This window comes from Brassica napus, chromosome C2 (genome assembly GCF_020379485.1).
Source record: "Brassica napus cultivar Da-Ae chromosome C2, Da-Ae, whole genome shotgun sequence".
NCBI lineage: Eukaryota > Viridiplantae > Streptophyta > Magnoliopsida > Brassicales > Brassicaceae > Brassica > Brassica napus.
In genome coordinates, this window is record NC_063445.1 from 42,274,764 (window position 1) to 42,301,769 (window position 27,006).

At 38.6% G+C, this 27,006-nt stretch overlaps 1 protein-coding gene and 1 non-coding gene across 2 annotated transcripts; one reads left to right on the forward strand and one right to left on the reverse strand.

Moving 5' to 3' along the window:
* Nucleotides 1-15,882: 15,882 nt before the first annotated feature.
* On the reverse strand, nt 15,883-15,988 carry LOC125582783. The gene has a single exon (XR_007320235.1). It is a non-coding gene; the product is annotated as a small nucleolar RNA R71 (small nucleolar RNA).
* A 1,130-nt stretch (nt 15,989-17,118) lies between these two features.
* Nucleotides 17,119-20,403, forward strand: LOC106442714. The gene is made up of 4 exons (XM_048749089.1): nt 17,119-18,165; nt 18,601-18,656; nt 18,825-19,457; nt 19,866-20,403. The coding sequence occupies exons 1-4, from the start codon at nt 17,119-17,121 to the stop codon at nt 20,401-20,403; spliced, it is 2,274 nt and encodes a 757-aa protein (XP_048605046.1).
* The last annotated feature ends 6,603 nt before the right edge of the window (nt 20,404-27,006 follow it).

Below are 27,006 nucleotides of genomic sequence, written 5' to 3' on the forward strand. Positions count from 1 at the left end.
TATGCATTACAATTGTATAAGAAATGAAATACGGCAAAAAAAATTGATGTTTTGAAACCCCAAACACTAGTTCCTCGGTATTTCCTCGGAATATTCCGAGTAAATTCCGAGGAACAATATAAATTAATAGAAATACATGCACAGGTTATTCTTTTTCCTCAAATTAATAAAAATATTCCGAGGAAATTCTGACGGATATTTAAGTGGCCGTCGGAATTTCCTCGGAATATTTTCATTTAACCGGGCAAATATTTCGGGAAAATTGAAAATGAAAATACTGAGGGAATTCCGATGGAAAATATCCGTCGGACCCAAGGTTTTATAAACTCCAAACGCATCTTCTTCCCCATTTCTCTCTTCTTCCTCTCCGGCGATCTCTCTCTCCTTCTGGCGTTCTCCACCTTCTCTCGCGACGAACTCTCCGGCGAATCCTTTCCATTCCCTTACAAATCATGTAAGGACCCTATCTCACTCTCTTAGGTACTATTTGTTAGGTTTTTAAGTAGATTTGATGATTTTAGAAGGTTTTTGATAGATTTTTGTTAGGGTGATTGGGTAGGATTGTGATTTGTTGTGTAATAGGTTTAGAATTGTGATTTGGTTGTGTTGAATTGATTTAGAACTTTTTTTATAAATTGTTTTTTATTTTTGTATTTACAAAACGTTTTTTCTATATAAATTCGATTTTACAAAACGTTTTTTGTATATAAATTCGATTTTTGGATTTATAAAAGATGATTTCATATTTATAAAAATATTTATATTTATTAAAACTAATTTTGTATTTATAAAACATTTTTTTGATTTATAAACACTATTTTTTTTATTTTTGTATTTATAAAAACTATTTTTAAATATACAAACCGTTCTTTGTATATAAATTCGATTTTTGGATTTATAAAAGATGATTTCATATTTTAAAATTAATTTTGTATTTATAAAATTTTTTTATTTATTTATAAACACTATTTTATTATTTTTTGTATTTATAAAAACTATTTTGTATTTATAAAATGATAATTTCATATCTATAAAAATATTTATATTTATAAAACTAATTTTGTATTTATAAAACATTTTTTGATTTAGAAACACTATTTTATTATTTTTTTTATTTATAAAAACTATTTTGTATTTATAAAAAGATGATTCATATTTATTAAAACTAATTTTGTATTTATAAAACATTTTTTTTATTTATAAAAACTATTTTATTATTTTTTGTATTTTAAATATGTTTTCTATTTCAATTTTAATTTTATATTTTCGAATTTCAATTTAAAAAAATAAGTTTATAATATTTTTTTTTTTAATTTTGGAAATATTCCGAGAAAGTTTATCCCTCGGAATATTCCGACGACATCTTCCTCGGAATATTCCGAGGAATTTCCGACGAACTTGTGGTCCTCGGAAATTCCGAGGAAATAGTGTTTCCTCGGAATTCCGTCGGAAATTTTCGAGGGATTTCCGAGGAAAGATGAATTTCCGAGGACTTTTTTTGTCGGTGTGTCGTCGGAATAGCGTTATTCCGACGACATACCGACGATTTTTTCCCTCAGTATGCCGCTGTTTTCTTGTAGTGGAAGGCTTTGACTATTTTTATACATATTCTCCAGTAACGAGAATAACATCAATAAGACTGATTATAGCAATCGCAGCCTTAAGAGACCTAGAAATCCATCAAATAGATGTAAAAACCGTTTTTCTATATGGTGATTTAGAAGAGGAAATTTACATGAAACAACCTACAGGTTTTGTCATTCCAGGACAGGAAGACATAGTATGTCGACTTGTAAAGTCACTTTATGGGCTTAAACAAGCTCCTAAACATTGGCACAAAAAAATTGACAATACAATGATGTCAAATGATTTCAAAATTAATGAATGTGACAAATGCGTATACTACAAAACTACCAAAAATGTGTATGTTTTGCTATTTCTATATATAAATGATATGCTCATTATTGGAAGCAATAAAGACATTATCATTAAAACAAAGAACATGCTCAGTGAGAGATTTGAGATGAAAGACTTGGGATTAGCAGATGTAATTGTCGGGGTTAAAGTCACAAGAAATTCAAACGGAATTATCTTAATTCAATCTCATTATGTTCAAACAATATTAGAGAATTTTAAAAATTACTCTAATAGTACGGCAAAAACTCCGTTAGATCCTAAAATGCACTTGACAAAGAATTTAGGTGAAACAGTTTCACAAAACGAGTATGCACGTGTGATCGGAAGTCTCATGTACTTGACCAATTGCACCATACCAGATCTAGCGCATGTAGTAAACGTACTTAATCGATATACAAGTAATCCAAGTCATATACACTGAAAAGCTATAACAAGAGTACTCAATTACTTGCGCTACACCAAAGATTTTGGGCTTCATTAAGGTAAAAAACCAGCAGTTTTAGAAGGATACAGTGATGCTAACTGGATACGAGATTCTAAAAATTCAAAATCCACAAGTGGATAGGTCTTTACACTAGGAGGAACAGAAATATCATAGAAATCTACAAAACAAACAGTGTTAGCCAGATCCACCATGGAATCTGAGTTCATAGCCTTTGACAAAGCAGCTGAAGCTGAATGGCTTAGAATATTTTTGGAAGATATTCCTATGTGGGAGAAACCTGTGCCAGCTATACACATACATTGTGATAGTCAATCAACTATAGCTCGGGCTCATAATAATCTCTACAATGGTAAATCTCGTCAGATTAGAAGACGACATAAAACCATTAGACAAATTATCTCAACTGGTGTAATCACAATAGACTACATCAAATCGGCTGACAACATAGCGGATTCGTTTACTAAAGGTTTGCCACGAGATGTTGTTGCAAAATCATCAAAAGGAATTGGTTTAAAGCCTATAATGAATGAGGATGCTTGATTGCAACCATACATATCATGACTGGAGATCCCAAGAGGTAGGTTCAAAGGGAAAACAAATCAAACATAATCTAACCTCAAAGCACTTTGAGACAAAGTAGTCTCTTCCTAGCTCGTAAGATGATAAAAATGCTAATGAATGTAAGAAGGATAAGCATAGGCTTTTAATGATTCCATAACTTCTAAAGTGGAGTATTACTCAATACTTTTCATGGTCAATCACCTAATGAGTGTGAAATGACACAGTTTCTAGGAGAATGAAGCAAGGCTATATTCTCTAAGTTCACTCATGAAAACTAGAAATAGTTCAGGGCCACAATCAACACATTGAAGAACTAAGTTCTATGAGAAAATGAAGCTGCGTTATGCATGTTGTCTCGGTTTACATAAAACACCGGTTGGTTCAAGACATCATGTTCACCTTCTGGTAAAGTAAACCTGATAGATATTAACTATGAGTGGGTCAAGGCTTAAAAACACCACCAACTCAAACACAGTGAATTTCTTGCAAACACTCTCGATAAGTCTATCTAGTATAGTCAGGATTATTATAGGTATAGTGTTAGAGTCTATCGAGTCTGCATTTAGTCTGCATATGTTTAGAGTCATTTCTATTCATGTAGGGGATTGTTGGATCCATTAATAGCCACTGGGTTTTAATGAAAAATTAGAGCTTGACCCGGACGCCCGCGCTGGTGTATTTTAACTTGTAAAATCATTGTTACCTTATAAATCATTGGTAATTACTGGATTTTATTAACTGCGATCAAACTTTATTAGATTATTGTTTGATTATTATCGTATTGAATGTATTTGTATCACGAATTAGTGATACCAATACATTCATGTATTAATTATTTTTTTTTGTTCCTATTAATTTTTATTGTACTCAATTACTAATATTTAAAAGAACAATTTTCTCAAATAGCATTTTTAAATTTTTATCACCAAAAGTGTCTTCAAAGAGCAAAATGATTAAAAGATGTTTCATTAAAGAAGTAAAATACTCTCCTGTTCATTGTTTTATGATATATAAATATAAATTAATAAAAAAAATTTTTTATAGTTTTAAATCATATGTTTTCAGATTCAAACTTTTTAAAATTAATTTTTTTATTTTTTAGAATTTTTGTTTTTGTAAATTTTTTTTTTGAAACTATTTTTAAAACTAATATACAATTTGTTTTTATTTCATTTTTTTAAAAAATTTTAAATCCCCAAAACCACACACTTAACCCTAAATTCTAAGTCTTGATTAGGTACCCTAGTGTTATAAATGTATATTTATCTTTCAATTAAACATATTTTGGTCATTTTCTTCTTTGAATGCTATTTTTTGAAGAAAAAACTAATACTGGCTATTATAGGAAATTTCTCTATTTAAAATTATAAACTTAGTAATTATATCTATATTATAAATGACAACTAGTTTTTTGACAAAAATATATCAATATTTTTTAAATATTAAAAATAAGCCATATCGTTTTTAATATATTAATATGTGTATTAAATGTGTTTTTAGTTCGTATAAAACAATTAGCAGTACAAAATTAATAAATTATTTGAAATTTAATTTATTTTTATGTAAAATTTATGTTATTCATGTACAAAATTATAAATATTGTTTTTGAATTTAGTTATTGTATATTATTTATTTCGTACCTGAATATTTTTTAAATTTGTAAATTTATTATTAGGAGTTAATCACGCATATGATCTACATGATCTATAATTTTGAAAAATAATAATGACAAGGTAGTTTATTTCAATGATAATAAAGTATTAATCATGTTTAAGATTTATATGGCAATGTAGTTTAAATTATAGCACAATATATGGCAAGATAATAATGTACTATATTTTGATTTATATGTCAAATAGGATAAGACCTGCGCCTTGCGCAAGGTGAGATTATTTGTATATATTACCGATAGTTTCTTTTATATATTTGATCATTTTATTTATATATATAAAATATTTTTTGTTGTTATTATATAATTTCTTTCCGATGGATCAGATCAATTTTTATTAAAAATAATGGAACAAAACTATAATTAATACATCATGGGTTGATCGGATTGGACATTAAACAAATTATGACATAAAAACCTTATTTTTTCCATCGAACACATTCTTGAAAAAAGTGAACAGTACTGTTTTCATAGTTGAATTATTTTGACTTTTATCTTCCATATGGTCTTGAAAGCTTTCAAATCAACCATCAAATTGATACATGTCATTTTAATGTTTTTAGTCGTATACTTAAGGAAAACTTACATTTTTGTAATTTAAAGTCGTTTAAAAAAAATTAAAATATAACATATATGAAAAAATCTAACATATAAGAAAAATATAACATATAAGGTGTCTTCATTTTTGTATTTTAAAGTCGTTTTTAAAAAATATATGACATATAAGGTTTCTTCATTTTTGTTTAATTTAAAGTCATTTAAAAAAATTTCAAAATATAACATATAAGAAATTTTTTTATTTTCTATTATATGGTTAATGTGATTGTTTATTTTTTTTATAATATAAAATTAAACAAAATGAAGAAGGATGCAAAAATTGTTATAAAATCTTTATTATTGATAATCATTAATCGCTATATATATGTAAATCATATTAGGTAATTTCGTAGCTTTTATTTGGGGAAAGACTACACACTTCTTATATTTTAAGTTAATATAATGTCCTCTAGTGGACATTAAACAAATTATGACATAAAAACCTTATTATTTTTCCTCGAACACATTCTTGAAAAAATGAACAGTATTGTTTTTACAGTTGAATTATTTTGACTTTTATCTTACATATGGTTTTGAAAGCTTTCAAATCAACCATCGAACTGATACATGTCATTTTAATGTTTTTAGTCGTATATTTAAGGAAAACTTACATTTTTGTAATTTAAAGTCGTTTTAAAAAATTTAAAATATAACATATAAGAAAAAATCTAACATATAAGAAAAATATAACATATAAGGTGTCCTCATTTTTGTATTTTAAAGTCGTTTTAAAAAAATATAACATATAAGGTTTCCTCATTTTTGTAATTTAAAGTCATTTTAAAAAATTAAAAATATAACATATAAGAAAAAATCTAATTTTTTTATTATATGGTTAATGTGATTGTTTATTTTTTTAATAATATAAAATTAAACAAAAATGAAGAAGGATGCAAAAATTGTTATCAAATCTTTATTATTCATAATCATTAATTGTCATATATATGTAAATCATATTAGGTAATTCTGTAGCTTTTATTTAAGAAAAGAATACACACGTCTTATATTTTAGGTTAATATAATGTTCTCTGGTGGACATTAAACAAATTAAGACATAAAAACCTTATTTTTTCCATCGAACACATTCTTGAAAAAAGTGAACAGTATTGTTTCTACAGTTAAATTATTTTGACTTTTATCTTCCATATGGTTTTGAAACCTTTCAAATCAACCATCGAATTGATACATGTCATTTTAATGTTTTTAGTCGTATATTTAAGGAAAACTTACATTTTTGTAATTTAAAGTCGTTTTAAAAAAATTCAAAATATAACATATAAGAAAATTCTAACATATAAGAAAAATATAACATATAAGTTGTCCTTGTTTTTGTATTTTATTTTTGTATTTTAAAGTTGTTTTAAAAAAAAAATATAACATATAAGGTTTTCTCATTTTTGTAATTTAAAGTCATTTAAAAAAATTCAAATATAACGTATGAGAAATTTTTTTTTTTTATGATATGGTTAATGTGATTGTTTAATTTTTTTTAATAATATAAATTTAAACAAAAATGAAGAAGGATGCAAAAATTGTTATCAAATATTTATTATTCATAATCATTAATTGACATATATATGTAAATCATATTAGGTAATTCCGTAGCTTTTATTTAAGGAAAGAATACACATTTCCTATATTTTAGGTTAATATAATGTTCTCTAGTGTTATATAATTATGGAATAATGTGACACCATTAGATTAAACTATACTTTATATTAGATGTTCTAGAATTCTTTGAAATGGAATTTAGAAGGCATTTAGAGTGTCGCCTAGGATTTGAGGTTTTTTTTTAATTAATACAAAATTAAGGTTCTAATTTTTGAAATGCTTCTCAATTAATATATAGGGTATTTAGTTTTAATTAAAGAAAAATATATGTGAGAGAATCACATTTGTTTTGGATTTGTATGACAAGATAATAGATATTATTCGTGTATGTATTATATTTAAATACATCATTTTTAACTAAAAGGAGTTGCATTAATTTGCATTGGCATATAGTTATATAAAATTGCATGAACTAAGCAGCCATTTTTATTTAATATAATTTTCTAAAATTGATTCTTTACATGGGGTTGGAAAATTTTAGTTATTAAATAATAAATAATGAGGAATAGACTATAAACCATACATAATATTTTGCTGATCAATTATCTCCATTTGCCAAAACAGGGAAAATATCTGAAAATAAGACATTTTATATAGTATAAGGATTTATATAATATCAGAAAATAAAATAACTCATGAGTATATGTATATAAAGTTATTTTCATTTCCTATTTTCAGAATATACATAGTATAAGGTTTAGAAAGTGCATAATATACAAACTGTATGTATAAAAGGTTTAGAAAAGGTGTCCAAGTTATTTTAATTTCCTATTATTGATTCTATTATTAATTAATGTATATCATAGACGTTTTTAAATATTTTTTCTATTAGTTTTGGAATATTTTTATTTTTAATATAATATTAGATTTTCTTGAGGTATAGCTAAATTTTAGGAATTCGATCGTTATACATTAATCATGTCATAAATAGTATGAATAATTTTAGGAAGTAAAGATTATTGTTAGTGGTCTAATAGTAAAAAATAGCTATAAATAGTTGAAACAATCGATCATCATCAATGATAGAACATCGATTTGACCCATTTTCATCCATGGTTTATAGGTGTTTTCACTATCTATTATTATATTATAGAGTCTATTTATTATATTTATAAGATCATGAGTGATTTGGAGATAAGTGATGATTTTGGAGCATTTTGGAGATATTTGGAGCAAACGCCTGAGATGACCATCTAGCTCGACCATCGGTCGATATTGGAGGAGGAATATCGATCGACAGCGAAGCGCGCAGAAAGCTCGTTTGGTCACATCCGACTTGAAGCCCAAGTCTTCACCAATTTGCAAGATTATCCCTGACGAGTTTTAACCTAACTATATAAGCTTTGCCACCATGTTAGAGACAAAGTGTGCTTTTATTTTTTTTAGTTTTATTACTTTGTGATTGAAACTCCATTAATATCTATTTTACTATTCTATGAAGTTTTCTAACCTAATTGCTTTCATGAATTGCTTGGTCAGGTCTGAGTAGTTCCACTGTTAGATTTAGGGTTTAAATAGGTTATGAGGGATAAGCCCAAACTATAGATTGCTGAGTTGTGGTAATTGTCATTAGGATTGTTCATTAATGTATGTTTCTAGATTAACTACCTAGAACTTGCCCTAGGATTGATAGATAAAAGCGAGAGCTTCATTCTCATCCTGAAAACATTCTAACTGAGCTAAGTTTCTTGCTAAGAGTAACGCGAGAGCTGATCTAGTGAGCTTAGTAAGCATTATTCAACCCGCGCATAAATCTTAACTAGAAGCGCGTCGATCGATATTCATATTGGATAATCAATCGACGGAGCAAAAGGTGTATCGATCGATATCCCTATAGGATCATCGGTCGACACTGCTACTGATCGAACACATTTGTTTGGGTCATTAGATCTAGTTAATAGACAAGTTCAAACATGCGATAGCTGATGGACTTGTTGAATTGATAGTTGAGCTTTACATTATCATGCATGCAACTCATTAGGCATCTGTAGGATTATAATTCCAAGTTTCCTGAATAGAAACCCTAAGTCTAGCTATTTCCTTTTAACCACCAAAACCTCAACCAATCAATCGAGCAATTACTTGCTCAACCAAAACTGCAAATTTACATTTTAAATCTTAAAAACTTCCTACTTAACAAATCATATTAGATCCATTAGGTTCCCTAGCTCCCTGTGAATTCGATCCCTAAGTACTAGAACTCGACCTCTTATTTGAGAGAGTATAAATCACTCCTTAGGGTAATTTGAGTGATATCAAATTTGGTGCCGTTGCCGGGGAGCTTTGATCGCCTATTGATTTAATTTTTGTTAAGTTTCTGACATAATTTTTTTTCTTGGATTTTCAGGTACATGCCTAGCAGTACTAGAAGCAACAAGGAAACTCAACTACTATTCTCACCAGATCCTGAAGCTTGGAGCATTCAATCCGCCAAGAAGCACACTCCTCATCGATCGATAACACCACCTGTTCATCGATCTATTTCTGTCAACCACTGTCGACCAAGACACTAGTCCCGTCGACCGATACTCGCTCACCACTATCGACTGAAGACACTCATCTTCCATCGACCGACATCGATTGATACTTCAGTCCGAACATCAATCGATACTGAGCCGCGAGACATGGTTGCAACTTTGATACTTGTACGAGATGATAGAAGAAACCTGCATGATCAGGAGGGTCATCTGCGTAATGCAGCAGGTCAGAGGATAGATGCTCAGGGGGCTGCAATCCCTAAGTCCAATACTGATGCTACATGCGCTACTCTACCTGTAGATGAGGCTGCTCGAACCAGAACGTTGGCTGACTACAACCATCTAGATCAGTTCTACACCAACCGATCAGCCATTCGTCCTCCCACTATTCAGAGGGATTTCGAGTTGAAGCCACAGTACTACACACTCGTGGGACAGACACCCTACTATGGGTTATCTCACGAGCATCCTATGAACCATCTGGAGAGGTTTGAGGATCTTATATCTGCTATTAAAGTCCAGGGAGTCTCTGAAGACTACCTCCTATGCAAGCTCTTCAAGTACTCACTTGCTGGAGATGCTTCGCATTGGCTTAAGCAGTTACCACCAGGATCTCTGACATCCTGGGGCGCCATCAAGAATGCATTCTTATGCAACTTCTTCGATGAAGCCCGTGCTGAAGACTTGAGGAGAAAGATTGCTACATTCACTCAGGAGCTTGCAGGGTCATTCAAAAGCTCATGGATCAGATTCAAGTCTTATCAGAGAGACTGTCCACACCATGGATCCAATGAAGTACATCTGCTCAGACCATCTCCAATGGAACACTATTATTTTCTCTATATTTTACACTAAAATAGAATAACTCTATTATAGAATTGGATTTGCTCCAATGGTTCACTCTATAATAGAGTTACACTATAATAGAGTAAAATATAGAGGAATGTTGTTTTTTACTCTATATTTGGAGTAAAAAAACAACATTTCTCTATATTTCACTCTATTATAGAGTAAACCATTGGAGCAAATTCAACTCAATAATAGAGTTACTCTATTTTAGTGTAAAATATAGAGTATAAAATAATGTTCCATTGGAGATGCTCTCAGTACTTTCTACAGAGGCATCGCGGTGCAGTACCAGATGGCTCTTGATGCTTCCAGCAATGGGAACTTCAACACCAGGAATCCAGAGGAGGCGGTGAAGGTTATTGAGAACCTAGCATCTAGCAGCAGCACCAAGAACACTGACTTTGAGAGGAAGAAATCTTCAACCATCCTTGGGAATGATCAGATGGATGAGGTGAAAGCAAAGTTGGACAGTGTTCACAAGCTTCTTAGGAAGTAGGTCTGCTTGGTTGAAGATGCAGAGACTGTAGACACAGAGGGTAGAGCAGAGGAAGCATATGTGAACTTCCTCAGTGGAACTGGATTCTAAGGTTCGGGGAACCAGGGAGGAAACAGAAACTCCTATGGAAATAGGGGTAGCTTCAACCAGAGTTCGCAGCACCAGAAACCCTACAACAACAACTACAACAACAACATGGGTTATGGAAGCTCCTACTACCAGAAGCAACAACCGCCAACTCAAGAGAACAAGATTGAGGAGATGCTTGATAGAGTTCTAGAGGGTCAGCAGCGCACGACGGTGGACTTCAATGGGAAGATTTATTCTGTCTACACCAACCTGAACACAAAGTATGAAACTTTGAGCACTCATGTGAAGAAGCTGGAGATGCAGGTTGTTCAGACAGGAGAAGCAGTTAAGAGGCAGTGAACCTTAACAAGAGGGGTAGAAGATGATGTGATGAAACACCACGTGAGTGCCATCATTGGGGATGATTTTTTGCAAGTGGTGAAGGAAGAGAAGCTGCAAGAAGCAGATTTCAAAGTAGAAAGTCTGATGAGTTTCGGCGGATCACATTGGTGTCGATCGACGCCAACCCACGAACATCGATCGACAGAGGTAATCCAAAATTGATTGATGTCCTCTCCTGGATATCGATCGACAACACCTACGAAATTAACCGCATCTTGCAAAGCCGTGAGGATCATGACTCACGAGGAGTTCGCAGCAAAACACCCACATCCGCCCAACCCTGTCTACGTAGACATCGATCAACATTCTGACCCCACCATCGATCGACATCAGGAGACCATCATCGATCGACAACCTCCAGCGCTTATCGATCGACGAGCACCTATTACATACCGAATGCAGATGCCAAAGATAGATGTTGCACGTCTTAATGCACTCAGGCCCAAACTCAAACCTTCTGAAAACCCACCGGAGACCGTCAGGACACCTTCAGATGATGGAGTGAATCCTATGGAAGTTGATAGGATTCCTACGGGAAGAACCCTAAGAAGTAGAAAGAAAAAAGTGGCGAAACATCTGAAGAGGGAGGCTAATGAAAAGGAAAAGGAAAGTTTCCAAAAAAGAGTCTTCAGGATTCCTCTAGATAAGCCATTCGATGAAGCTTATTTTACCCACAGATTGTGGATGTTCTTCAGAGAAACTAGAAAGATAGAAGAAGACATTAGGAGAATGTTCTGTAAAGCTAGAGAAAATATGAGGATGAGGATTACAGTGAAGAAGAAGAGTGATCCTGGGCAATTTGCAATACCTTGCACGGTGAAGGGTATTGAATTCCCACATGCCTTGTGCGACACAAGAGCATCAGTCAGCATCCTACTTAGGGTTATGTCGGACCATCTGGGTCTGCAAGTGGAGCCTTCACAGGAATTATTCACTTTTGTGGATTGTTCCCAGAGGAACTCAGGAGGAATTGTGAGAGACCTAGAGGTGCATATTGGTAATGCCCTAGTTCCAGTAGATTTTCATGTCTTGGAGATCAAGCAGAACTGGAACTCTTCTCTACTACTTGGGAGAGCCTTCTAGTCAACGGTGGGAGCAGTGTGCAACTTGCAAACCAACCAGTTGTGTCTAACACTCATCGATCCTAATGCCCACTACCACCCTATCCCAGTCAAGAAGCCACAGACGACCTCCAGAAGAATCAATGATCCAGGAATCATTGCAGCTTGCCACTGTGGAGCCGAATACGAGACAGAATACTCAGCGTCGATCGAAACTCACACTACAACATCGATCGACAGTTCCCAACCAAAATTGACCAACGTAGAAGGAGAAGAATCAGCCGATATCCGTCAAGGATAATGGAAAAACGACTACTACATTCCCACTATGGCAACACACACCATGCATACAGAGGAGTATGATGAAGATTATGAGGAAGAACGAGCTATAGAGGAAAGAGCGACTCTTGACGAGGAAGATAGACTTCTCCATCATTCCTCTTGGAAAAAGAAGTCGCCATCGATCGACATATACGGTTCAACATCGATCGACACTCAACCTCACTAACCAAACCACCTTCGAGCATCGACCGACAACACCTACTTCCCATCGATCGACACTAACGTCGATGCTACCAGAGATGGAGATTACTCAATTGGCAGTTGGGCAGATGATCGTTATCACGAGAGGTACGCAGTAGAGACAGCATACCGTGATCAAGGAGATGATGAACTTCATGAGGGTTTCACATACGAGGAACTTCTCAATATGCAAAGACGCGATGAAACATATCATAATCGAGCAGAAGCTGCTTCGGAAAGAATACGTTTCAGCCATCCGATCGACAGGGGATCCGTCCATCGATCGACATCAATCGACATCCGTCCAATACCAAAAACCACTAACCACTGTAAGCGAAAAATATATAAATTTGATAACCAATATCTAACTCCAGACGAATTTGATATTTTCAGGAACCCAGATGGCTACACAAGAGCAATAGACGAACGTACACTGCATGTATCTCGAGAGGAAATCGCAGACATCCTTCAGACAGCTAATGGAGCAGACAACCTGTTGATACATCAACGCAACATTTCAGAACACCAACAGAAGACTACAAAAGAGTTCTATGACACAGCTGGTGGAATAGACAAAAGCTTCAAACAAAGGACTCGCCATCCAACTCAACCATCGATCGACGTTGACGTCCCAACATCGGTCGACAGACGGCCATAATTCGGTAGAAAAGCTTTCGATCTTTTGGGTACCAGGAGATTCTACTGGGAAGAGAAGGATGAGTATGCAATCTACAGAGATGATCAGGGATACACCAGAGATCTAGATAGACACACCAGTCATGTTCACAACAGAGATATCAGAAGACTTCTGGAATGAGCTTCAAGAGATGAGCCAGCCTACATTTGTCTTCCGGAACATACTAGCTCATTCACACAAACCAAGCTAGTACCAGAGATCTACACCAAGGACGAGATCAATGAGATGTTCTATGGAGACTGTGGAGACAAGAGAAGAACAACGAAGCCTTCCAGATGAAACTTGATGGTGTCTACTATCCACTGTATGATAGTATCAGCTGGCTGACTACTTGCATGGAGGAGATGAAGCAAGACATAGCCAGAATTCAGCGCGCGACCGACGTTGCTCGACCTACATCGATCGACAACCGCTTACATACATTGATCGACAGTCGCTTACACACATTGATCGACAACCACATACCAGCATCGGTCGATGACAATCCACCACACCCACATTCGATAAAGTCTCAACCAGATTTTCACACCAGGCAGAGATAGATCAGATAGTAGAAGGGATCTACAGAGCTCTGGAATCTATAGAAGAGAGGCTTGATGGGTGATATATGGTGTTTTTAATACCATTATATGTGTTCTTTGAGTTAATTCTCAGTCCTAATTTGTGCTTATTCGATATCATTCCAGGTTTGGAGCAGGTTAAAGAGTAAAGAAGAGAGTGCCATGAAGGAAGATGCCATTTTGGAATATCTAACGCAGAACAACCAGTCAGATCAATCCGAAGGTTGTTCCCAAAGAGAGCAAGCGACTGACTGTTCCCGACTATTAAGGAAACCTCCAAGATTTCAGGGGTTTGCCCCAGATTTTCTCTTCTTTTCTCTTTACCACTGGCGCCTCCATATAAAAATCCTATGCTATCATTTCCAATTACTTACGCTAGTTTTACAAGAGACCTAGAACGATTTTTTGGATCGAGCAACTTGTAAGGGAGAATGTTTCATCTCTCATTTTCACGAGAAGATCATCCTGAACGCTTGTCTTTCTACTCTATTTTGTATGCAGTATTATTCAGAAATCATGTCTGTGTCCTCTTGCTCTATGATTGAGTAGTCGGCTAAGCTTGCTTATGGTTTAGGGTGTCGATCGCATGAACTAAACGCAAATAAGTGATTTTAATTGTTCTTCATTCATATTGTTCTTACTGCTTGCATTGAATGGATCACTTAATGTTCGATCTCTAGTTTAATCACCTAGCTAACCGCTTAGGAGATAAATCGACATATATTGAATGAGCTTCATATCCCTAATCAGCGAGAGTAGATATTAAGGTATTAAGTGAACTAATCAGACCTGATCTCTAAGGCTTGCTATCGCGTCCTGTTCCAAGTGAGAGCTTAGGTATCAGGACCGATCAGCAAAGGGAACAAGTCCACGATTGTGGATTGTTCTAGCCGAGTGATCCGAGTTCTAGACTGCATCTCATTGCACTTGAATAGTTGTTTGGTTCCGCATTGACACCCGAGGAACAACCCTAAGCCGGCTTTCATTTAAATCGAATTTAAATCTCTAGGTATTCTAGTTACTTGCGCCACCACTGATTTTAAAACCCCACTTGCTCCCCAGCTTAATATTGAACTCATAAGAGTAAAGAGTAAACTGGTCCTCTGGATTGAATCTCAAATATTACAATTACCACTGTTAACTTGACAGTAGCAAGGATTCATTTTTAGTGTATCAAGTTTTGGCGCCGTTGCGATGGGGACCAGGCTTTTACCTTTATTTTTTGGTTTAATATTTAGTCTGAGATATCTAACTTGCTTTTAATTCTTTGTTGGAACAGATGATCCAAGTGCATGACCAGTAGACATACTCGGAGCAACGCACAAGGACCACTACATCAACTGACCAACGACGAACTCGCAAGATTAGAAAGACAAAATCGTCAACAGCCGAGAACAACCGACACCAACATGGGTGATCACGGCAATCAGGATGACCTCACTGTTGCATTGGCAATCATTCAACAACAAATGCAGGCTCAGCAACAACAGATGTTGCAGATGCAGCAGATGCAGCAGACCATCCAAAATCAGCAACAAGCTGCTTAAGAAGCAGCTGAGTACGCCGCGCGAGAAGAGCGTGGTGCTCCTATTGGGGAGCGGAACCTTCCGCGGAACTTCGCTACTAACCGCTCCCCCATCAACCCTCCTCCTTGCACTCGGCAAGATTATGAGATCAAACCTGCACTGATAAGTCTGGTACAGAAGAGCACGTTCAGCGGTCTCACTAGTGACATCCCGATGGACCACATCGAAGCCTTTGAGAGAATCTGCAATTTCTCTCGCTCTAACGGAGTGCCACCAGACTATGTCAAATGCACGCTGTTCCCATTCTCTCTTGAAGGAAAAGCTTCTCGCTGGCTCCAATCTCTGCCGACCGGTTCTCTTACCTCATGGGACCAGGTCCGATCAGCGTTCCTGAGCCACTTCTACACGAAATCTAAAACCGCGGCTCTACGGCACAGGATCTCCAATTTCAAACAGAAGTCCGATGAACCTTTTCATGAAGCTTGGGAGAGGTACAAGTTTACCAGAGAGAGTGCCCGCACCATGGGTTTGCCGATGACTATATATTGGAGGTGTTCTATGATGGAGTGAGCTATTAGTTTCGAAACACCCTTGATTCTTTGAGTAATGGAGACTTCATGACTCAAACTACACCTGGTGCGTTCGAGCTGATTGAGAACATGGCTTCAAGTTCACTAAACAAGAACAAGGAGCATGACCGCTCGAAGAGTGAACATCATAGATTATCTCGCTACAAAGGTGGACAACCTGCTTAAGGGAAACCAAGGCCAAGTGTTCATAATGGAAGAAGCAGCTCCTGAGAAGAGTGTCGGTTACCTGGCGTTTGATGTTGAAATATCAGGAGACGATCAGCAAGAGGTGAGCTACGTGAATGGGCAAGGATGGCAGCTCAAAAATTACCACCCAAACCTTAACGTGAGGAACAACCCACAGCTTTTCTAGCCTAAGCAAGACAAACCAGCTGATCGTGCACAGAGTAACCAAGGTCAGTATGCCGGGTATCAGAAGAACTACCAACCCCGGACCTATGTTCTAAGCCAACTGCAGAACAATCCACCTCAGATGCAGAAACACCAAAACACTCAGCCAGCTACCTCCGCTCCTGTCGCTGTTCCGCAAGATGAGACAAAAGCTATGTTGCAGCAGCTGCTCCAAGGACAACAACTCCAAGGGAAGGCTCTAAACCAGGTTACTACCAAGATCAATACCAGAATGAACCATATGTTCAGCGATTTGAGCACCAAATACGACAATGTCGCGAGTCATATGAGACAAATGGACATTCAGATTGCTCAGACTGCTGAGAGCGTCAAGAGACAACAAGGTACTCTACCTGAGAAAACCGACAAAAACCCTAAGGAGTGCAATGCAGTTGAGTTGAGAAGTGGAAAGCAACTGTCTGAGCCGGTAAAGAAGAGGTTCACTGCGGCTGAGAAAGGGAAGCAGAAAGAGTCGGAATAACCACCAGCCGATACCCCGGCAGCTGAGAAGGAAAGGGAACCAACAGTTGGAACCAATTCGTCAGGACCAGAATAACCAGCTGAGGCTGTCCGCCCGATCTCAGAGCCGGTTCCTGCTCGCGAATACACTCCTAAAGTCCCTTACCCTGTTCCAGCAAAGGCCACTCGTAAGGACCGAGAGGAGATGAAGTGCAGAAAGATGCTGGAGAACCTAACCGTCCGACTCCCTTTGATGGATGCTATCCAGATGATGCCCTCCATGCGCAGCTTTATGAAGGGATTGATCTCAGGAAAAATATCAAAGGAGAGTGAATTCATGACCGACTCTAAGGAATGCAGCCCAGTGCTTCAGAACAGGCAGATAAAGAAGCGAGGAGACCCTGGCAAGTTTGTCCTCTCTATCCAGATCGGGAAGACAGTTTTCTCAAGCTCGTTGGTTGATCTGGGATCTAGCGAGAACCTCATGCCCTACTATGTGGCACTACGTCTGGGATACACGCATTTCAAACCAACTAAGATGTCCTTGGTGTTCGCGGATAGATCAATTAAGTCCCCGGTTGTTATTTTAGAGGATCTCCAAGTAAAAGTCGGGAACACCTCTGTTCCAGTAGACTTCGTAGTTCTAGAGCTGGAAGAGGAATCCAAAGATCCTCTCATCTTAGGAAGACCGTTCCTATGTACTGTTGGAGCTATCATTGATGTGCGGCAAGGGAAGATTGATCTCAATCTGGGGGATATAGTCATGCAGTTCGAGATGGATAAGCTGATGAAGAAACCGATGCTGGATGGACAAACCTTCGAGGTGGATGAAGGGATTGATCCGCTGCAACCTTGCGACGAGATGATCGAGGAGATTCTTACAGAAGATCCACTCGAGCTCGCACTAGTAAGAGCTGAGGCCGAGCGGAGTATCGAGAACATTGACGCAGACGGGTATGCTAAGATGCTTGACTCTGCAAGGAGTACGGGAAGAATGGTGACGAGTCTAAGTCTGGGAGAAGAAAGCAACAAGGACGAGAACACTCCAACTGGAGCGACCCCTTTACCGAACTCGCCTGTTCCGCCGAACCTACCTGATGATCCCTGGAGCGAGTTGAAGGCTCCCAAGGTTGAGCTAAAACCCCTTCCCAAGGGGCTCAGGTACGCTTTCTTAGGTTCGGACTCCACTTACCAAGTCATTGTGAACGCTGAACTTAATAATGTAGAAACTGCATTGCTTTTGTGTGAGCTTAGGAAGTATCGTAAGGCATTAGGATATTCACTAGCTGACATACCTGGCATCTCACTTGATTTATGCATGCGTAGAATACACCTAGAAGATGAATCAATGACTTCTGTTGAACATCAGAGGAGGTTAAACCCGAATCTAAAAGATGTTGTTAGGAAAGAGATAATGAAACTTCTTGAAGCGGGTGTCATCTATGCCATATCTGATAGTAAGTGGGTTAGCCTTGTTCATGTAGTACCTAAGAAAGGTGGGATCACTGTTATCACAAATGAAAAGAATGAATTGATCCCTACTAGAACAGTGACAGGACATCGCATGTGCATTAATTTCAGAAAATTAAATGCAGCCACTAGAAAAGATCACTTTCCACTTCACTTCATTGATCAAATGCGTGAGAGATTGACTAACCACCCATATTACTGCTTTTTAGATGGTTATTCATGTTTCTTTCAGATCCCTATCCATCCAGACGATCAGGAGAAGACGACGTTCACATGCCCACACGGAACGTACGCGTACAGGAGTATGCCATTTGGCCTTTGCAATGCGCCATAAACATTTCAGCGCTGAATGATGTCGATCTTTACTGACCTGATTGAAGACATTATGGAGGTTTTCATGGACGATTTCAGTGTCTATGGAAGCTCCTTTAGTGTCTGTTTGTCAAACTTGTGCAGGGTATTCAAAAGGTGTGAGGAGAAACATCTGGTGCTCAATTGGGAGAAGTGCCACTTCATGGTCACAGATGGGATTGTTCTAGGGCATAAGATCTCCGAGAAAGGCATTGAGGTGGATAAGGCAAAGATCGAGGTGATGATGAGCTTGCAACCAACAACAACTGTGAAAGCTATCAGAAGCTTCTTGGGGTATGCATGGTTTTACAGGAGGTTCATCCAGGATTTCTCAAAAATAGCTAGACCACTCACCAGACTGCTCTGCAAGGAGATCAAGTTTGATTTCGACACCGAGTGTTTAGCTGCGTTCCATACGATCAAAGGAGCTCTAGTCAGCGCACCTGTTGTACAACCACCAGACTGGGATCTCCCCTTTGAGATCATGACTGATGCTAGCGACTTTGCAGTTGGAGCAGTCCTTGGGCAGCGCAAGGATAAGAAACATCATGTGATCTATTACGCAAGCAAAACTATGGATGAAGCTCAATGCAGATACGCCACGACTGAGAAGGAACTCCTGGCTACTGTTTTTGCTTTCGAGAAGTTCAGATCCTACCTGGTGGGATCGAAGGTGATTGTGCACATAGACCATGCTGCTCTTAAGTACTTGCTCACAAAGAAAGATGCAAAACCGAGGTTGTTGAGGTGGATTCTTCTTCTCCAAGAATTTGATCTTGAGATAAAAGACAAAAAGGGAGTCGAGAATGGGGTTGCAGACCACTTGTCCAGAATGAAGATTGAGGATGACACAGCTCTTGATGAAGAACACACAGTAGAACACGTCAACGCGATTGGTCTGCGCTTTGTGGAACAACCCCTGAGCATAACATCCGATTGTTCTCGCGTACCGGAAAAACTAGTATCCGTGATCCAAAAGCAGTACTCTCACCTCCCCTGGTTTGCTGAGATTGCGAACTTCCTAGCTGCTGAAAAGAAACCACTTAAGTTCACTGGAAACTAGAAGAGGAAATTCTTAAGAGAAGCGAGGCAGTATGTTTGGGATGAACCGTACTTGTACAAACATTGCAAGGATGGCATATTCAGGCGGTGTGTTCCAGAGGCAGATATTCCAGGGATTCTATGTCATTGCCATGGTTCCTCTTACGCAGGGCACTTCGCCACATTTAAAACGGTTTTCAAAATCCTCCAAGAAGGTTTCTGGTGGCCAACTATGTTCAGAGATGCTCACACCTACATAGCTAGATGCGATGCATGCCAGCGACTTGGGAACATCAGCAAAAGGAATGAGATGCCTCAGAATTACATTTTAGAAGTTGAGGTGTTCGACTGCTGGGGAGTAGATTTCATGGGACCATTCCCTCCGTCCTTCAAAAACGAGTACATCCTGGTCGCCGTTGACTATGTCTCCAAGTGGGTAGAAGCAGTGGCGAGTCCCACTAATGATACAAAAATTGTGACTAAGATGTTCAGCTCCATCATCTTTCCGAGATTTGGGGTGCCTCGAGTGGTCATTAGCGATGGCGGAACACACTTTATCAACACGGCATTTCATGGCCTGTTGAAGAAAAATGGGGTGAAACACAAGGTACCTACCGCTTATCATCCCCAGACGAGTGGATAGGTTGAAGTTTCCAACAGGGAAGTCAAGAACATTCTCCAGAAAACTGTCAATACCTCGCGCAAGGACTGGTCGCTTAAGCTGGACGATGCTCTCTGGGCATACAAAACAGCCTACAAAATGCCGCTAGGAACCACTCCCTATCACCTGGTCTACGGTAAGGCTTGTCATCTTCCTGTTGAGCTCGAATATAAGGCTGCATGGGCGGTCAAGTTACTGAATTTCGACATCAAGCCAGCAACTGAGAGGCGCATGATCCAAGTCCATGAGCTGGAAGAGATAAGGCACCTCGCCTATGAGAGTTCCAAAATTTATAAGGAGAATACCACAGCCTACCATGACAAGCGAATCATTGCCAGACGTTTTGAACCAAACGATAAGGTCTTGCTCTTCAACTCCAGACTTAGGCTGTTCCCAGGCAAGCTGAAGTCTAGATGGTCCAGACCCTTCACCGTTAAGGAAGTCCGACCTTACGGAGCTGTTGTGTTGCTGGACAGAAAGGGAGACGAGTTCATCGTCAATGGTCAGCGCATCAAGCATTAACTTGCTGACTCCACTATCGCAGAGGGTGAAGAAATTCCCCTAAGCGATCCTCCATCAACCTGATCGGCTGAGCCAAGTTAGGCTAATGACTTTAACTAAGCGCTTAGTGGGAGGCAACCCACTGGTGAGTGTATATATTGTTTTCTATAGTCTATTTTATTTCTTTTCAGATTAAGTTTGCAGGTCAAAAACAAGAAAAACCGAACAGTTCTGACACACTTCAGTCAGAACAACCGAATGACTGTTCTTCTAGTAGAACAACCCATCGCCTGTTCCAGATAAGTGTTCCGGACCCAAAAACAATAAAAAAATAATAATAATAAAAAAAGAAATAGAAAGCGGTTAGGGTTTCGCCTATTTAAGGCCCCACCCTTCCACTTTCTACTTTCACTCAGCCGTACACTGCTCCCTCTCTTGCGATTTTGAAGCAATCACCAAAACCTTGATTCTCACTCTTTTTAAGTGATTCTTGCTTCTAATCCAATTGGATTTTCGAGTTCTCTCTGTTTTTGCAGTTCATTTGCTCCGATTATCACGGTAAGAGGCTCGGCAATCACCATAAAATCGCGATTTCAGTTTGAAAAGCTCACCCTTCTAAACCACTTTGTTAGTTCGATTCTTGTTAGAAATAGCTTGATCCGAAATTCCCTTTTGCTCTTAGGGTTGATTTTAGAAGTTGAACTTTTGTCTCTTAGCTCTATAGAATCGCGGTCTCATTTCCCTTTTGTTTGAGCAAGTTCTGATTTCGACAAAATGTTGCATTTTGATATACACTGCTCAAATGAATTGTGATTGTGCAAAGTTGAAATGGTTTGATTTGGCGAGTTGTTGTTCCGGTTTGTTAAATGCGGGTTACTTAGAAGGAAAAGGGAATAGTTCCTAAAAGTGGACTAGTTTGATTCCTTTTTCCTCTATGCAACAGAGAATGGAACTAATGAAAAACTCTTGTTTGCCTTGCAGATACCTCCACGCACCAAGCAATCGGCCAACAGAACAAAGAAGACGAACAACACGCCCCCACAGCGAGCACAACAACCAACCTCTGCCTCTTACCCATGGCCGCGAGAACAAGAAGACGAGCCAATCAATCTCGATGACCCTATGCTTTTAGATTTCAATTGCGAAGGGTGGGACAAGGAGACAGCTAGTCGGTACAACACTCTCCTCAAGGTCGAGATACTACCTACCCATTTTTGCCACGCCGAGACTCTCGTTGAGCTCGGTATCGACGAGGATGTGTTCGAGACGCTGCAAGCGATGGGGATCGCTCCCCTTTGTTACGCTATGCACGAGCTCTACCCTGACCTTGTCTGCCAAGTGCTCGCCACTGCCACCATCAGCTATGAGGACTTCTCTGCTCCTTCTTACGCCAACTGCTCCTTTTCATTCATGGCTGATAAAGAGTATTGCTCACTGTCCCTCGACAAACTCAATGAAATCTATGAGATCGCGAATGAACCGAGAGGGGTAGCAGTGGCGAAAAAATTCGCCCCATCAAACACCTTCTGGGACTTCATCGCGACTGGGAACTTCACACCCGGCAAAGCCTACCAGTCGCAGATCAGGAACCCGGCACTTAGAGTCATTGCAAAGATCATTTCAAACCTCCTGTTCGCCAAGGATCAGACTTGCAAAGTGACAAACGGGGAGCTGCAAACCATGTATGCAGGTATTGAGGATGAGATCCGCGCTTCAGGGTCTGGCATTCGAATTCAGAAGGCCAAAACGAACCCATGCTTTCATTTCATCACCATGCTTAGCGAGAGGAGGCTCTGTCTGATGCACGACACGAACAAGAAGGACATAAGCGGTAGCTTGCTCACGCCCCTCTTCAAGCATTTCGGCATTGATCGCAGCAAATACAAGGTGAACACGAAGATTCAGTACCTCGACATCAAGTACCTTATGGCGTGCCACATCATGCGAGATGAGGATACCTACAGCTTCTTCGACAAGGAGGGTACCCAGCTGTTCACCAAGCTGCCTCACCCAGAGATCACCAGGCTTAGTGTGTTCGACAACATACGCTTCCTCCCACCGCCCGAGCTCCTATGCACTGATCCTCATGCTGCTTCACCTGACGCGGATATGGAGGATGTCGAGGACATTACCCCAGAAGCTAACCCATCATACGACCTGGGAGAGCTGGCGGATGTGACAGATGACCAGGCTTACCGACGCTGGAAGAACAACAGTCTCATGCGGAGGATCCTCCATCTCGTTACCGGTGGTTGCATTGGCAGAAGTAACCAGCGCCAGTCACCAGCAGAGCAGACTCCACGATCGCACCGTCCAGGAAAGGCGCCTATGGGCGTTCGTTTGATCCGGCCGAGAGCGTCGAGTCCGACTGAGTCCGCAAGGACTATTCTCTATCCATTGTTCCATCCATCTGAACTCTTTATTTTTATGCTTTATGTTGTTATTTGGCTGACCTCGATTTGGTTTCACACCAGGGATGGTGTAAATTAAGTCTGAGGGAAGCACTTGTTGTGTGCTAATACTCTATGTTTTTATTTCTGAGTCAGTCCTTATGTAATTTGGATGTTTTATTGAGTCAATTTAGGATCGAGTCAGTTAAAACTCTTGTGGAAATTAGGACCTTGTGTTGTGATAATCTTTTAACCACCTTGTGCTCTAACACTCTTATCCAGTGACCTTAGCAGTGATGAGAGACCCACACCTGGACCTGGAACACCCCTGACTTATCTCATTTGATTCTCCAGAAGCTCTAAACCGATCAGGTTACACTGGGTAGACTCAATTCCACCTAACTTGAACCTAATCTTGACTGAAATACTTCTTGTTATGGGCGCTAGATCATGGAAACGAGACTTACCCTCAGGACTTCTTACTCTTTTTGCCAATCTTGCTGATCCTGAGTGGCTGGCTCATCTTTACCTAGTTCCCACCTTGCGCCTAAGCCTTCATTTTTACCCTCATGCACTCTGTTTTTCAATGTCATATGTGCAGATATGTGCAAAAGGGTCGGAGAGGAAAGGATTGACGCAGCCTCTTACTCGTTAATGCCATATACATAGAGAAGAGAGATCAAGCAAGAAGAGAACAGTCGATGAGACCATGCTCTAACAAGAGAACAATCTATGGGCGCATGTTCTAACCAGAGGAACAATGGCGACTAGTGAGAAAAAAAAGAATAGACCACCAGTGGCTGCAAAACATTCTTCATGTTGCTTCTCCCTCGCAACCCCATCACTTTGTTAAAAAAAAAAATCTGAATATGTATTTTTATCTATTTTATGGTGATGGAGATGGGGAAGGTGAATCCGAAAAATACACACCACTGGGAAGGTTGGGCAAGGAGTTGGTACCAATTTTTGAGGAGTAGGTAAAGGAAGTCAAAGACTGAAGAACAGTCCCATGGTTGATCCGAAGGAGAGAACAACTGCACCCGTGAAGCAGAAACGAGTAAGGGCTGTGGACATAAATGGATCCGTCCTCTCCTACTATTTTGCGCGATATCCTGCATCTACTTAAATTTGGTAGCCCCTAAACACTTTTAGCTCCACCATGAAATAGCTTCTTCCTTACCTAGCTCGTCTATTCTGAGTAGTGCCTGTGATGAGAAGCTCACGCTGTTCTTAATTGAATTTAAGGAGTTTTGTCTCGGTAGTGTACCCTTTTTCAGGTATGAGATACAAAATATGGAGCTGATTTTCGAACAGCGATCGCGGGTGTTCTAGTAAGGGTGTGTGGTAAGAGTATGATTATTGGGGGTCAAGCGAGTTTCCACTTTTTCAAACCTTTCTCCCTATTCTTGAGGCTTGGTCTTGTTCGAGGACAAACAAGGATCTAAATCTGGGGGAATTGATATATGGTGTTTTTAATACCATTATATGTGTTTTTTGACTTAATTCTCAGTCATAATTCGTGCTTATTCGATATCATTCCAGGTTTGGAGCAGGTGAAAGAGTAAAGAAGAGAGTGTCATGAAGGAAGATGCCATTTTGGAATATCTAACGCAGAACAGCCAGTCAGATCAATCCGAAGGTTGTTCCCAAAGAGAGCAAGCGACTGACTGTTCCCGACTATTAAGGAAACCTCCAAGATTTCAGGGGGTTGCCCTAGATTTTCTCTCCTTTTCTCTTTACCACTGGCGCCTCCATATAAAAAGCCTATGCTATCATATCTAATTACTTACGCTAGTTTTACAAGAGACCTAGAACGATTTTTTGGATCTTGCAACTTGTAAGGGAGAAGGCTTCATCTCTAATTTTCACGAGAAGATCATCTTGAACCCTTGTCTTTCTACTCTATTTTATATGCAGTATTATTCAGAAATCATGTATGTGTCATCTTGCTTTATGATTGAGTAGTCGGCTAAGCTTGCATAGGGTTTTAGGGTGTCGATCGCATGAACTAAACGCAAATAAGTGATTTTAATTGTTCTTCATTCATATTGTTCTTACTGCTTGCATTGAATTGATCATTTAATGTTCGATCTCTAGTTTAATCACCTAGCTAACCGCTTAGGAGATAAATCGACATATATTGAATGAGCTTCATATCCCTAATCAGCGAGAGTAGATATTAGGGTATTAAGTGAACTAATCGGACCTGATCTCTAAGGCTTGCTATCGCGTCCTGTTTCAAGTGAGAGCTTAGGTATCAAGACCGATCAGAAAAGGGAACGAGTCCACGATAGTGGATTGTTCTAGCCGAGTGATCTGAGTTCTAGACTGCACCTCATTGCACCGCATTGACACCCGATGAACAACCCTAAGCCGGCTTTTATTTAAATCGAATTGAATCTCTAGGTATTCTAGTTACTTGCGTCACCACTGATTTTAAAACCTCACTTGTTTCCCAGCTTAATATTGAACTCATAAGAGTAAAGAGTAAACTGGTCCTCTGGATTGAATCTCAAATATTACAATTACCACTGTTAACTTGACAGTAGCAAGGATTCATTTTTGGTGTATCAATGGGAGATGTGATGACATATATTTCCCAATGGATCTTAGCATTAGTGCTTTGACCTCAAAGATAGAAGCTATTCAAGGGGAATTGGTGGAGATTCAGAGTTACATTGCCCGTCGACTAGAAGCATCGCCATCGATCGACAGACGCAACAACAAATCGACCGACATTCATCAACAGATATCGGTCGACAAAGCTTCAAACCGAGGGAGGCTGGTACAAAAGATAACATCAGTCATGTCTGATACACACAACCAGGGAGAGGAGATCTCAGCTGACACATACGCCAGACTTATGAGACATCACTTCAATCTGGAGAGTCTTGGAGATAGATTGCAAAAGATATAAGATGCAACTTCAATATTGAAGGACAAATGGCGCAGAGGAGATGAAGCAATGAGAGACTTCACTGGTACATGGTTCAACAAGCGCAAAGAAGATATGGAGACTTGTTTCCCAACAAGTGCCAACTTTCAGCATCACTAGCCCAATCACCTCCAAAGTCAAGTTAAATGACTATAAAAAAGCGCTGAGTGGGAGGCAACCCACTATTATGTAATATTTATTTATTTTTTATTAATATACTATTTATGTTGGTTTTTACTTATTGCAGGTCATAAAAATAAAAAATAAACAAAAACAGATCGGAGTAGACGATTGCCCTTAGTATCGACCGATGAGACACTGTCGACATCGATCGATAGAACATCACCTGCATCGACCGATATCAACATCCTTACATCGGTCGACATCCATTCCGGGGTTGTATATCGTTCTAACTCTTCCATTGAGTACTTACTGATTGCAGATAGTACTAAAGATACTAAAGTGGATCAACCTGTCAACTATGTTACAGTTGCTGAGATTGTTTGAAGGAACAAAAGCTGACCTCCAACATTAAACTTGACACAACTACTTGTCTTGGGGCTTGGCATACATGAGATCGGATTCTTCAAACAAGCCTGCAAGGTAAAGCCTTGTGTAGATAGATTTATCACTCTCTCTCTCTCTCTCTCTCTCTCTCTCTCTCTCTCTCTCTCTCTCTCTATTTTTGAAATACAGATATACGATAAGAAAATATTTATATATATTTATTAGAGATTTATTTAGGAAGGAATTCGAACA

Bases quoted from the DNA above. Each gene is read 5' to 3' on its own strand.
- LOC106442714 (XM_048749089.1), top strand. From the start codon at position 17,119: ATGCTGGAGAACCTAACCGTCCGACTCCCTTTGATGGATGCTATCCAG. The intron at 18,166-18,600 runs GCATTAGGATAT...TGTTTCTTTCAG, and splicing joins AGCTTAGGAAGTATCGTAAG to ATCCCTATCCATCCAGACGA. The intron at 18,657-18,824 runs GTACGCGTACAG...AAACTTGTGCAG, and splicing joins TTCACATGCCCACACGGAAC to GGTATTCAAAAGGTGTGAGG.